This window comes from Solea senegalensis, linkage group LG12 (genome assembly GCF_019176455.1).
Source record: "Solea senegalensis isolate Sse05_10M linkage group LG12, IFAPA_SoseM_1, whole genome shotgun sequence".
NCBI classification, from domain to species: Eukaryota; Metazoa; Chordata; class Actinopteri; order Pleuronectiformes; family Soleidae; genus Solea; species Solea senegalensis.
The window spans coordinates 7,123,360-7,137,692 of record NC_058032.1 but is presented as its reverse complement, the minus strand read 5'-3'; the positions used below and the strand labels follow the sequence as shown (position 1 = coordinate 7,137,692).

At 39.5% G+C, this 14,333-nt stretch overlaps 3 protein-coding genes across 4 annotated transcripts; all 3 read left to right on the top strand.

Moving 5' to 3' along the window:
* The first annotated feature begins 2,368 nt into the window (after positions 1–2,368).
* Positions 2,369–8,132, top strand: LOC122778848 (ubiquitin-conjugating enzyme E2 variant 1-like). 2 transcript variants are annotated; one of them, XM_044040953.1, is made up of 4 exons: positions 2,369–2,439; positions 3,916–4,064; positions 6,351–6,471; positions 7,007–8,132. In XM_044040953.1, the coding sequence occupies exons 1-4, from the start codon at positions 2,418–2,420 to the stop codon at positions 7,147–7,149; spliced, it is 435 nt and encodes a 144-aa protein (XP_043896888.1). In that variant the 5' UTR covers positions 2,369–2,417; the 3' UTR covers positions 7,150–8,132. The 2 variants fall into 2 exon arrangements, with proteins under 2 accessions (XP_043896888.1, XP_043896887.1); XM_044040952.1 differs by having other exon boundaries at positions 6,351–6,476.
* A 436-nt stretch (positions 8,133–8,568) lies between these two features.
* On the top strand, positions 8,569–10,404 carry LOC122778754 (ADP-ribosylation factor-like protein 13B; the record flags this gene model as incomplete). The annotated part of the gene is made up of 6 exons (XM_044040850.1): positions 8,569–8,703; positions 8,825–9,030; positions 9,134–9,242; positions 9,339–9,606; positions 9,695–9,811; positions 9,916–10,404. Coding segments are annotated over 6 exons (891 nt in total), but the record flags the coding sequence as incomplete, so codon positions are not given.
* Positions 10,405–11,020: 616 nt separating this feature from the next.
* On the top strand, positions 11,021–14,191 carry LOC122778114 (novel acetylcholine receptor chaperone). Its single transcript, XM_044039702.1, has 2 exons — positions 11,021–11,260; positions 12,844–14,191. Exons 1-2 carry the CDS (start codon positions 11,141–11,143, stop codon positions 13,207–13,209), a joined length of 486 nt encoding a protein of 161 aa, XP_043895637.1. The 5' UTR covers positions 11,021–11,140; the 3' UTR covers positions 13,210–14,191.
* Positions 14,192–14,333: the final 142 nt, after the last annotated feature.

Here is a 14,333-nt window from a genome sequence, read left to right as displayed (position 1 = left end):
AGGCAGACCTCGTCTTTGATCTACCTTGGTAGATTAAAGGCAGGTGACACTTTGATCTGTTGGGTGGAGAACTTTGGACAGTGGAGGGCAGCATTACACCTCTGAGTGAGTGTACAGCCTGCTGGAAATTATTAATGGAGCTTCTTTCAAAGATATGGCAGGAAATAATGCAATTTGGGCATTGAGGGGCTGTGACAAAGAACTTCGACCTGTAATAGTTTTCAAATTGTAATTAAGAACTTAGTTTGAACTGTGAAGGGCAGCATAACATACATTACATCAGCTGTACATACTCTCAGTGTACAGTCTCCTGGAGGAGTGTGGACCTCCAGAGACAATGGGATGGGTGGAAGACAAGGGGTGAGACTGCGGAGGCAAGAGAGTGGTCAGATGGAGAACTTTGAACTGTGGACGGCAGTATTATATCTTTCAGTGTACAGACTGCTGTTAAATAAAACTGTATTCTCTATGAAGATTTCTTTATTTTCCTTGAAATCTAGTCATGCCATTTGACAATAAAAGAGAATTTTTACCTATTCTAAACCATGGATCTCTGGGAGTTAATATTACCATCACACTTTGGAAGCGGGCACCCTGTCTGTGGTCTGTGTTGCTGTTTGTGTCGATTTATGTGTGTCCCTGAGCATAGGCCTGTATTCATTTGCAGGGAGACATATAGATGTGAGTTGGGAAAGTGGAAAAGCCAAGTGTGAATGAGCATGCCTGTCTTTCAGCAGCAACATGCTGAATTCATGTCTCTGTGAGAAACACTGAGCCATTCATCCCCAGAGTTCGCACACACACACAAACACACACTGTTCTTGGTCACTCTGAGAACCAACTTGTCTTTAGAGAGGAGCTGGGCAGGCTGGCTGAGTGGGGGATGGAGGGGGGAAGGCAGTTGATAGGTGGGGGAGGTGCAGGTCTCAGTCTCTACTATTTACTATTATTTTAAGTAGATCAGTCAGAAATATTGGTAGAAAGCTGCCATGCTGGATTAACAGACACACACCAGTTAGCAGGTGACATCTGTCTATGTATCTATAATGAGAAGAAGAGAACCTTTGTAATAGCTCCCCCTAGTGGTCAAAACAATTTTTTTCAGATTTTTTTAGCTTCATAAATGTGCATATTTCCTGGTTTCTTTGCTCCAGGTAACAAAGAAATCAGTCAAACTGAACCATTTGTTTGTGGACAAAACATTACATTTAAGAACATCATCATTATAGGTTTGGGAAACCAATATTTTCCATCTATATTTTCATGGACATTTTATGGACGAAAAAATTACTGGATTAATCGAGAAAATAATCGATAGCTGCAGGCCTAGTTTAAAGTCATTTAATTGCACACTGTGGGAATGCGTGGGAATTTAGTTAATAAAGTATAATAACATATGACAATCAATATTTTTACACTCTTTGTCGCAATATTAGTTATTTTTTTTAAATGCAAACTGTGAGAAGGCGTGTGAAATGAGTTGTGTTTTGGTTTTAGTCAAAGTAGCCTTAGGCTACTGCTCACATTTGTCAGAAACTGAATTATCACTTTCATTTGTTCATGATTAATTGCAATGTTGAGGGAAATATATTATGATGTAATGAAGTTATATAACGCGTTACAAAAAAGGTTTTATAATATTATTACTTTTACGGTGTTATACCTTAGTTCATATCTCTTACTCAGTTCAGAGGAACAGCCTTTGTAAGTAAATCCGGTGAGGGGCCACCACATGACACAGAGATCTGCGCCATTCGTTCCAAATCCAACAGTGCCACCTTGCGGCTTTTTGTAAAATATATAATATATATTGAACTATTCAAGACGATATACAGACTTGTCTTTATTTTTTTATATTTTGGTCAATGCATTGCTATCAATTGAAGTTCACCAAATCACAATTCGTAATTCATACGAGTGTATATTGTCATAGTACATTTACATTTAATTGATGTTGATGGTGATTTATGGTGTCTACAGCGCACAATCAAATGTAGAAACATTACATAATACGAATGAAAATGGGGCAAAACACACTTTGATAAGTTGCGGGAAGTTCACAAGTTCAAAGTATTAAGGATGAATCATGGTTATATAATCATCTGATCATGTCTGACATTGTTTATTTATTTAAACAATATTAAATTATACAAACAATATAAGCCTTAGGTTGAACAAAAAGGAGCAGTTGCTAGAAAATAAAATAAAACAAATTAAAGGGTTAGTGGATTCAGTATTTTGCATATTTTTCGCTTTCATGTCGAACATTTAAACGGGTACAATTATGACGAACACTGTTACAGTAGGGGGCAGTAGCACACGTCATGTTGTTTTTTTAGACCGCCATTATTAAAACGAGGAAGGGAAAAATAAAAGAGGACGAAGAAGAGGCGCGCTTCCGTAAAGTAGTGACAAAGATGGCGGCCGCCGCCGGCTCAGGTAAGAAGAATTTACCGACACTTGTGCTAATATCTTCTGCTTTGTGTTTACGAGGAGTACGTTTTTACCAAAAAAGGTCTAGTTAGTGAAACGTTAGCTCAACTGCGAGTGGTCGTCCCGCTGCTCACTAGCTGTTACATGACGCAGCGAGAAAGGCAACGCTGCTGTTGTTAGTTTGCGGGTACTAGTTGTCAGTTTTCTCGTCAGGGAAAATACTGTATAGAGATTTTGCACGATTGTTCGATGTGGTTCGTGTGCTCCTCGGGTGGTAGTCGGGCGCGACGAGCTAAACGAGCGGTTAGGTTCCGCTGTTTGCGGAGGCCAGCGAAGTCGAGGCAAAATCGGGTTCCAAGTCGCTCGGCAGTCAGCTAAGCCCAGAGTTTGACACAATAGTGTTGTCGGTCTCCTCATTTTAATTTCTAAATTTGCCTTCGTGTATTAGCAAGACTTTTTTTAACATTTAATCGCCGAGTTTGACTATCTGTTATTCCTGTGACGTCATTTTGACTAGTCGTAATTTGTATCTAGTGTGTAGTTATAGCTAGCTGTGACGTCATTCTTACTAGCCCAATATACAGTTTCAGATATCTGCACTTCAATTTTACTCGTCAATTATGCACAACTGGACTGTAGATATCTCTAATATGTACAACTTCATTCTGAACTCATGTGAAACTTAATTCAAGATATCTAAAAAAAAAAACAATACAGATAAATTCCACTGAGTATAATTAAAGATATGTTGAACTGGAATTGTGACTAGTCTGAATGACATAATGTAACTGAATTGTCTATAATGACAAATGGCAAATATGACGTCATTCTAACTAGTGAAACTGGAATTACAGATAATCTGTGACATCATTTTGACTAGTGAAAATTTAATTACAGATATCTGTAACTGTAGTTTTGACTAGTAAGTATGACATTGCAGATATTGGTATTGTCCACTAACATAGTTTTTCACACTCTGTCAGTCAAAAGCCAAACATATCACCAGGTACAAAGCTAGTTTGGCTGTACATTCTGCACAATAAAGTTTTAATAATGTTTTACCCATTACGTTGTACAAGTCACAGTGTATTGTTCATGGTGTATCTTAATAACAATCATGTGACAAAGTCTGTAATTGTGTTACTATAGTTGTCACAAAAAGTATTGTAATTTTCAACCATGTCATTTTATCTTAGTTACAGGGTTGGTAGATTTGCATTATTCACTGGAAATAACTGGTCAGTGTTGAGCATTTAATTTTTTTTAAATAAGTGGTAACCTAAATTTAGTGAAGGGAGGACCCACAAAGGAAATGAGCATTAGGGCTCTATTATGTTATCTTCTTTATTTTTCAATCTCAACATGTGTTTTTAGAATGAATTGTGTCATAATAAAGTCTAGGTAAGCTTGACCAGGATCATAGAGACCAGTACGACTGATTGTGGAAGTTATTCAGTTGTGTGTGTGTGTGTGTTCATGAAGGCATTGCAGTTCCTCGCAACTTTCGGCTTCTGGAGGAACTGGAGGAAGGTCAGAAAGGAGTTGGAGATGGAAATGTGAGCTGGGGCCTAGCAAGAGATGATGACATCTTGTTAACTCACTGGAATGGCACGATCATTGGCCCCTCCAAGGTGAGACACCACAGGGTGTACTATTATGAGATTAAGTTTTGTTGTGGTTATTGTTGTCCTAATACATATTGTTGTGAACAGTAGGCATCTGTTTTTTTGTAATGGATTAAAAAATTCTATTAATAGGATTTGTATTTTTATCAATGTAACATGGACCAAAAATTGGGTTTAGGACTAGACATTTAAGTGTTCACTCATCACAGCAAATATTATTTTTTTAATTTTACCAGTATCAGTGTAACTTCAAAGTATTATTTCTATTGTCTAAAATTTGCAATAACAAGTCTATGTTGAGTCTTTCAGACTAAATTGGCCAGAAATGTGTTTGGTTAATCAAGTTTAAACCCTATCAACCATGCATGTGTGAATTTCTATATGCTATTGATCTAACCCCAGCACATAAGAGCAAATGTTGCTGCCTGTAGAGGGTGAGCCACACGAAACTACACATGGATAAATATCTGGTTGGGCAACATTTTTGAAGGGTGTTTGCCGTACATGTGTAGAGTAGGTCCAAGGGTTTCTTGAACTTACTGAACAGATCTTTAGTGACTCAGAACCTTCAAAAATGCACGTTTCCTGCCACAGTTAAGTTGCTGGGTGAAGAGGAGCAGTAGAAATATGCTATTAGCACCTTGTGTTTTGTTGTCATTATGATGCAGTACTTTGTGCATGTGACAGATTATAATCTACTGCACTCTCATAATATCATTTTGTGGACTGTCTATGGTAATTTTGCTCCTTTATCACTGGACCCCTGTGAAAACGGGATTATTCATCTGAAGAGGTTTACTTTAATACATACATTTGTATGTTAGAACATATTAGATGTTCAAGGAAGTTAGCTCTTGTAATAACAACGTGGAAGGGAGGAGTCAAAAGTGGGTGCAGCAACATGTCTGCTGAGTTTCAAATACGACTCACCAAGACAAGTTATGGACAACCACAGAAAAAAATTAACATGTCATCAAGTACACTCCCTGCACTTAACAGAGGTTATGACATAAGTGCTCATATCTCTGGTAGGCTTCCAACATTTCTGTCTAAGCTGATAAAGTATAATAACCTATGACAATGAATATTTACATTCTTTCTCGCAGTATTAGTCAGTTTAATGTCATTTGTTTAATTGCAAATTGGGAAGGGGTATGAAATGAGTTGTTTTGTTGTAGTTAAAATAGCTTTAAGCTATAAAGTAAAGTCAAATTTGTCAGAAACTGACCTATCACTTTAACTTGATGATAATTTGCAATGTCGGGGATAATGTATTACTTTTTAAAGTAACTAAGTAATATGATGTGTTACAAATAAAGGTTTTTGTAATAATGCTTATGGATTCGATCACAGGTGGAGGCAGAATGTGTCTATGTGAAATGATGCCGGTGACTATTTTCTAACATCTAACCAAGTAGTTATTTTTGCCTAAACTCAACCAAAGTACCTCTTCAGTTTTACAAAAGAGACTTTTGTAAAACATCACCATAGTAATTTAGGCTCTGAACATAACCTTGTTCTGACCAGATTATGTTAAGAGTTTGGGATTAAAATGCCCCAAAAGAGCACTGTCACATTACTGTTTCTCTTCTAGGCAATATTCTTTGTGAGAGATTTATAATCTCAGCTAAAAAAATATTGTCTATGTTATTTAATCAATAATGATGACACTAAACAATCAATGCCATATGCTATATATATTATATCACCTAACAATGAAAGAATAATGAATGATAGGAAGTATAAAACACTGCAACTGTCGGTTTCATAACTTAGTCTATTCTCTGTCGTACAGATGGTCAAATGTTTATTTAAATTCTTTTAACCTTGACATGTCTCCCAATTTTGAATTTCCCGGTTTTCCTTCAGCGATGATTGTCATGTAATATCTGTTTAAAAATGTCTACAGTTGTCACATTACTAATCACATAATTTAGTGATAAAAAGAAATCAATTTCACATGCACATGATTTACACCATCAACGTTTTCTTCCAGCAAGTTTTCTTTAGCCACATTACTGACAAGCCTGGCTGTGCTGCACTGGATTCATAGTTCAACCTCTGATTTAGACGAGGGTGGCGTTAAAAAGTAACCACGTTACTTTGCAGAGAAAGTAATTTTGCGACTTATTACTTAAACACAAGTAATGAGTAATATGCAATAAATTACATTTTTAAAATAACTTACCCAACACTGATAAGTAGTGAAGAGGTAAGGAGCAGCACACACTGTCAAACTTGACTGAACTTCCACTAACCTGGCCACATTCATGTTTTAACTCATATTTGCAGACTGCCTATGACGGCAGGATATACAGTCTGAGAATTGAATGTGGACCCAAGTACCCAGAGCACCCTCCTCATGTTCGATTTGTGACCAAGATCAACATGAATGGTGTACACAGTTCTAGCGGTAAGGTGAGTATCAGAATTCTATCAAACAGTCACTTTTCCCTTTTGTGTCAACTGAAACATATTAGTCCGACCTCGTTTGTACAAAATAAAATATCCCAAAGTTGGAATAACACACTTGGATCATGTGATTGGGAGGTGGACTACTACTGCTCGCATATGTTCGGTCAGACCAGAGTCGGACCTGAGTTGGGCTGGCCACTCTGTGCATGTGCCACATTTTCCTCCCTCGGCTTAAAGCAAGAAGAACAAGACAACTGTGACAAAACCATCTTCAGCTTTAAAAATCTTGATATTTTAAGTTAATGGATGGTAGGAAGACTGAATGGTGCAAGCTGAAAGATGTTGTTTTGCCCCCTTGTGGAGTCGGTGTATAATGAGCCATGGGAATGACATAGTCAAACCTATCCTAGACTGTACAGAAAGCCATAGCTTGATCTTTGTGTGTATGTTTGTTGTAGTTGCCACAATACAGAGCACCTCTTTTTTTTTTTTCCTTCCTTCCTTCCTTCCCTCCCCTCATTTCTTCCCTTCAGGTGGACTTAAGATCGGCAGCGTCGCTGTCCAGGTGGAAGAGCTCCTACACTATTCAGATGGTGCTGCAGGGGCTCAGACAGAACATGATGTTGAAAGAGAACAGCAAGCTCACCCAGCCACCAGAAGGCCAGGTGTACAGTAACTGACAAACACACACACACACACAGACACGCACTCACACACACACTCTCACATACTCCTAAACACTGACCTTCATGTTGCCCAAGACTCTCAACTCCCACTTTCTCTGTGGGAGCATCTCATTGGTCACTGGACATGTGCATACGATGCAGATGGCCTCACCCAGTCATCCATTTAATTCCACGATGCAGACCAAAACATAAGAAACAAAATACTGTACGTCTTACTACTGTTGTTTTTTTTTTAAAATTCTCTCTGTGTTCTTCCTACAGATTGTTAAAGTAAAATAATCTGATTGTGTATGTGTGCATGTGTGGGTGTGCGCTGGATTCTTCCATGTCATGAAGTGACAGTTAGTTCTGGTTTCATGATATGGGTTTTGTGGTCAGGGGTTTTGAATCACAGACGGTATTCTTTAATCCCCAGGGTTACAGATGTGAAATGTCGGGAATAATGTGGAATGTTTTTTTTCACACAGCTAACACCAACACATTGTGCAATGTGCACTTTGCTAAAATAAGATTTCCCTCACAGTGGAAAAAAAAGTGCTTGGTAATTCAAGCGGCACAATTGTCAAAGCAAATACCCCAGCTTCTGCACTTCTGACAATGTGTATTTCACAGGCTTTTCCTTTCATGTGTGCACGTCTGGTACATTGGAATAAACAGCTACAAGACATTTAACAGCGTATTTATCAACAGGCCACTGCCAGCTCATCACTCATGCTCTGGGACTTGTCTTCAGTGTGCCATATGGTTCATAGCTCTTTGTGATGGTGATTGATTATTAGCAGCCACTGTGGGGGAGGGACGTGTTTCTGGTGCTGGTTTTGTTCTATCTTTTTTTTCTCTGTTTAAATCATGTCTTCTCATACAGTGAACACAATGTTTAGCTTTGGATGTTTATTTTATAACAGGTTCAACCTAATCTGGGTGTTTGTGACCTGTGGCATGGTTTTATTTGAATTAAACTTTATTACTTTTTGCACGTGTTTGAGTCACAATTATTCTCATTTCGGGTTCACTGTGCTCCATGTTGAGGTGGCTGACATTGTTAATTATTCTTGATTATTCTGATTGCAACATCATTATGGGTTATCAAGATATGATTTTAATTTCTAATCATTAAGCAGTTCATTTTACCTGTACTTGACTGGCCCCCTCCTGACCAGACCAGAAGTTCACTGGCCCCCAGGTCATTTTGAGTTTGAGGCCCCTGCCTTAAGGAAATATAAAAAGCCTTATGTTAAGGCAACAAACCCCCATATTTAACCATAAAACCATATTTAAATGTAGTATATATTCAATGTCTGCCCCTCTAAATGTTACACACTGGATCTTTAAAACCATGAGCTGTGAAAACAGTGCTCTCTGGTGGCTGAGCAGGGAAACTACAGAGGTAACAGTAACTCACTTAATTAAAACCTGTGTTGGAACGTCCTTGTTTCAGGTTGGCAAACAAACAGGACAAAATGAACGCGTTGCTGGGAAGTGAGCTGATTGAGACTCTGTCTCTTGAAAAGCTGGTCAATCAGAGCCGCTCTCTGTGCCATATTGTAAGTACTGCTCTCAAAAAACACACAGATTGCAGTACATTTGGCGGGTAGACTTCCTTCACAGCAAACCCCCAGACATCTATACCTTCAGACAAACTGACCGCACCCCTGTCCCTCTCAGGAGCCTTGTTCAGCCTTAATGGACTTGCGGCGCTGGTCGGACAGAAAGACCCTGCGAGGACTTCGCTGGCTGCTGCGTGCTGTGTATCTGGATTATGCTGAGCTGTGTATCCGCGTAGCCCACGACAGCAAGAGGCCTCTGGAGACGAGAGAGAGGGAGAAGAATGGAAAAACAAAGAAAACACGCAGGAAAACCAGGGCAGAGCAGTAAGAAAAGCCTTTGAATTCAAACCAAAAGGTCAACGGAGACTTTTACACATAAAAATACTGGTGAACGCTGACCTTAATGTTGAATATCTTTTCACCTCAGAATGCAGTCCAGCAAGTCAGATCTTCGTCAGGTTCATCGGCCAAAAGACAAGGAGAAAACGAGCAAGGGCGAAGGAAAGCTGCAACCCATTCGGAACATGCTGCAAAAGGTCAGGAAAGCATGACCATAACGGTGACATCCTTTGTAGCCTAATGATATATTATAAGATGGATATCACTATAAATATATATATTTTTTCTTCCAGGAGTCGACAATTAAAAAGAAGCTGAAGTCAAAGAGGAAGAACAAGCCAGTTAAGGACAAAGGAGGTGAAAAAGATCAAGATGAAGCAAATGAACAGAGGGAGGAAGAGGAGGGTGACAGTAATGAAGGAGACCAGGACAACTCTGGTCAGCAAGCCAGCAGTGCCCTGATCCCCCCCAAAAAGGGCAAAATGAACCGCAAACCAAAAGTGAAAAAAGAGACCGTGGACACGCCAGAGTCTCTGGACAACGACGAGAAGCCACTCAAAGGTTGTATATGAGTTATCAACTTCCTCTAATCTCTGTTTGTTAACTTCTCAAGACTGGAAATCTAACCTTTCTGCTGTCATGTGTCTAGCCAAAGGGGAAAAGAGGAAGAAGAGGAAAGTTGTGAAAGTGAAAAGGAAGAATAAGATCAACACAGAGGAGATGCCGAGAGCTTACTCTCAACCCGTGGACCTCTCTGCAACCTTTGGTGAGCCTCATCCACTTCTTCTGTCCATCAGTCCCGCACAATAACACTTAAAGTGATGAGATCCATTCTGCTGTTTTCAAAAACATGACCCTGTCTCCTGATAGATCTTTACCGGAAAGCCATACTTGCCCTGAAGGAACGTCAGGAACAGAGGCAGTGAGACCTGGTTGTGTGTCCTGGCACCTGAGAGTGAGGATGTGGTCCACAGTCTCCACCAGACACCATCACATCAGACCTGATCCCTGAACCTTTGTGAATCTTCAGGTTCCAGTGTGTAGTAAAGGACAGGCCTGTAATGATAATTTTTTTTTTATATATTATTACTACAAAATGTCTAAAATCATAAAAATGTATGTGAGTGCTTGGCCAAAATGTTAAAGGAGGTCTTGTTTATATAAATGTATGACAGTTTAATTGTAAGGGAAACATGATTTTTAAACAGAATCCTTTTTTTAATGAGTAATGAAGTAATGAACAATAGCAAGAGAGGATGTTGTCAAAATGATGAACAAATATTTAAAAATTGTATTAATAAAAAATGTTTCCACTATCCTTTCATGGCACATCTTTCACATTTACACTATACCCAAAGCAACAACCCGAAAGAAGTTGATCTGAATTTAAAGTGTCATTGGCTGATTTCTTTCTTTCATTCTTTTACTCCATATTACACAGTACTACCACAACTATGGGGTTTAGATTAAGGTAGGGTAAGAGTTAGGCACTTAGTTGTGATGGTTAGGGTGAGGTTAAGGGGATGGTGAATTTAATTTAATTATTATTATATATACTATTAATAGCAAAAACTAAAATAAAGTAAATAACAAAATGGACAATAAAGTAAATAACAAAATGGACAACTATGATCAAAACACAAAACAAGCTTGTATACATAACATGAGATATTGTATATGTATATTGCACTTATGTAAAGTTAATTATACTGTATATTATTGCAACGGGCTGATATTAAGTGGTGGGCCGCATGCAATCGATTGGCGGGCCACATGTGGTCCTCGGGCTGCCAGTTTGACACCTCTGCATTATGTCTATAAGGTGTCCTCACTGTGTTTTCTTGTATTTGCTGCTTTATGAGGACTAAAATCCACTCCATAAGAATGAACGGAGCCAAAGGGGGCGGTGCTCTATCCAGTTTTTATAATACGTCCATGGTTCAGCTCCAGTAAATCGCCGCCATCTTTGCGGTTCCTCCAGAAGCCCATCCCCCTGGCGCTGCGCGTCTTCATCGGGGGAAACTCCTCATTCATATTCAGTCACTTCTGTGGGAACCGTCCGACTGAGAGCAGAGCACGCTCCACAAACACAAACATGGCCTCGCCAAGGACAATAACTATTGTAGCTCTGTCTTTTGCACTCGGCTTGTTCTTCGTGTTCATGGGAACCATCAAGCTCACGCCGAGACTTAGCAAAGACGCGTACAGTGAGATGGTGAGTGAATCTGAGCCATAAAGGCCATTGTTCTCGTTGGCTGCAGACGATAAACGGTGGAATAACGTGGTGATGCTGACCCAAATAAACGGTCCTCGTGTTGATTTGCTCTTCTAATCTGCCCGTGAGAAGCTGTGTTTTCATGATGATGTGAACGAGCTGGTGTGTTTCATGTGTGAAACAACATAGTGGACGCAGCCCGGGCCTTTATTATATGAAATTACACAGAACACACGTATAAATCGGTATTGTTTCAACCGGAGTAACTCGTTGATGACGGAACAGGGGTGAATAATAATGAATGAATGAATTTATCAAATGTTCTCGTCGCATTTTGTCATGCAACCCAAATTGCCAGGATGTTAACTGGTAAATTACGCATATGTGAGCATAAAAAGCCCCGTTAAACATGTTGTAAATGTTAAGCTTCTCGTTTAAATATCGCAGACAACGGAACAGTTCCACAGCAATGGCGGCGCATTCGAGCAAATTCTGAGGGATGCACTTGCTGATGGTGAAAAATGCCCCAAGTGGTGGATAAGACACAACTGCTGTGACATTAAGTCCGTGCTGACAGGCTTTACATGACATAAAGTGCATAGTTAGATTACAGGTTAAAGGTTAATTTTGCAGAATTTGTGATTCAATTGGAGCGTTTTAATGTTTAAAGGTCTAGTGTGTAAGATTTAGTGGGTAGAAACTGTATATATGTAGTACCTAAAATAGAAATCGTCTGGTTTACGGAGCGTCTACTTAATGCAAAGGCCTTGCTTCGTGGAAGCTGACATCTTGTGTTGCCATGAAGAAGACGTGACATCCTTCCTGGTCTGTGAGACCACAATAGTTCCCTGGTGCACTTGGGAATGGGACTGTCACGATCTGCAGTCTCACCAATTCCTACACATGATGTAATGGTGACCTTACATTATTGTTCAGATTGCCAGGTTTAGATTTTGGCAAATTTGGTTCAAAACACATGTGCACTACGTTCAGATTACCAGGCTGAAGTGACTAATATCTGTTTTCTTTCCCTATCCACGTGTCTCTGATCAGATCAGCTGTGTCGACAGCGAAATCCTCTAGTCAATTCTGATTTCCAAATCAGTGGTGCAGCCCTACACCAGTATGTGGGTATATCTGTGGTGCTGTCACTGGCACAATGAAAGTGCTGCTTAAAAGGACATTGACATGTGAACCATCAAATCTGATGAATCTAATTGAATCTGGGTTGTAACAGTGTGGCTCAGCTGTGTCAGTTTGAGCACTCAAATCAGAAGTATTGCAACACGCAACAGTGATATCAAAACTGTTGCGGGACGTAGTCACTCATGTTGCAGAGTGTTGCGAAGCCCATCATGAGGTGGCATGTTACATTGCACCACAAATGTTGGTGGTACGCTCCCGTCTTTCCAAAGCAACACATGTAGATGTTGGTTGGTTAAATCCGGATATACAAATCCCACTTGATCACTTGCAATTAACAGTTTGGACAGTCTGAACACAGCCTAAAATAGCAATCCATGGGTGTTGGTGTGAACTCATTTTGCAAATGTATAAAAATAAATCTGTTATTTTTCTTGCAGAAAAGAGCATATAAGAGCTATGCCAAGGCATTGCCAGGCCTGAAAAAGATTGGGATCAGCTCAGTCCTACTGCGTAAGATCATTGGCTCTCTGGAGGTGGGCTGCGGCGTGGTGCTCACCCTTGTCCCGGGCAGACCAAAGGATGTGGCCAACTTTCTGCTGCTGCTGGTCATGCTGGCTGTCCTGTTCTTCCACCAGCTAGTAGGAGACCCCCTGAAGCGGTATGCCCACGCTCTAGTCTTTGGTATTCTGCTCACCTGCCGATTGCTTATTGCCCGTCAGGGTGATGAGCGGCCAGAGCGAGAGGACAGCAGAGAGGAACAGCACATTAATGATCAGGAAAAGAACAAGGTCAAGCAGTCTTAAGATCTTCTTCCACTTTGGTCTAAGACACAGCAACGGGAACCTGGTGCACCTCTATGGATTGTAGAAATTCAAATTTTGAAGGAAGCAGTCACTCCCAGTAATAAGAGCCCTCACACGTCCCTCTCCTCATCCAGCTGGTGGACTGAAAACTCTCACCTTCTCCTCTACACTCTTCATGTGAAACTGAGAACTCCTGATCCATAAATCCTCTACATAACTGTGGACAATCGTACCTGTGGAAACTCCAATGAGCTCAGCTCATTTTAATAATAGTCCTTCCATTTTCCCCTGTTCATTCCAGTCTTACACTGTTTAAAATGTTTTGTTTATATTGGTTGAATTTGTTTTATGTTGCATGTTGAGAATGCTGTTTTTCATGAAAGCGTCTCCGTCGCTTGTTTTTCTAATTTGTTTTTATACTGTGAGTAAGACAGACTGATGAGTTATGAATTTCAATATTTCAAGCATGCTTCATTTGGTCGAGACAATAACACATAAACCAAAAAGAGCATTGTTTAAATGTTTTGTACTAATCTTAATCTTACAATGACATGTATTACATATCCACAGTGTTAACAGAAGTCTATTGCTAAATATGTACTTTTCATCTCAGTAAAGTTTTTGAGTACACATGAAATAAGTTGAACCCCCCCCCCGGTTCTGTTTCCTCACTGAAGTTGTTTATCTGTCAAGGACACAAGTTGTTGCCTCATGTCTGCTGCTAGCTTGTGCAGCAGAAGCTATCCAAATAATAATTTTGCCTGTTAAAATGTGAAATTTGTCTTTTTTTTATTTGCATTTTACTATATGTATATTAATATACTGTCTCCCAACGGTCTGCTCATCTGTTTTGTTTTCTGGAGAAAAAAAGAAAATGAAAGTCATTCCTTTAAAAAAGTCTTGCTTTGGGAATAAAATGCTTTCATTTGAGATTCATAATATTTCTGTAAGTGATACACTTGAAATAAAGAATTGGAGGTAAGACTGGCTAAATCTTTTTATTTGTATCACTGCATTTCATTTGCTCATAGTTAAATGCTTTATTGCTGCTGTTGTGGGATGTTTGTGTTCAAACTTTGCTGTCATTGTCATCATTTCTCAGTATTAACTCTGAGTTATCGGAT

Bases quoted from the DNA above. Each gene is read 5' to 3' on its own strand.
- LOC122778848 (XM_044040952.1), top strand. From the start codon at position 2,418: ATGGCGGCCGCCGCCGGCTCAG. The intron at 2,440-3,915 runs GTAAGAAGAATT...GTGTTCATGAAG, and splicing joins GGCGGCCGCCGCCGGCTCAG to GCATTGCAGTTCCTCGCAAC. The intron at 6,477-7,006 runs GTGAGTATCAGA...TCTTCCCTTCAG, and splicing joins TACACAGTTCTAGCGGTAAG to GTGGACTTAAGATCGGCAGC.
- LOC122778114 (XM_044039702.1), top strand. From the start codon at position 11,141: ATGGCCTCGCCAAGGACAATAACTATTGTAGCTCTGTCTTTTGCACTC. The intron at 11,261-12,843 runs GTGAGTGAATCT...TTTTTCTTGCAG, and splicing joins AAGACGCGTACAGTGAGATG to AAAAGAGCATATAAGAGCTA.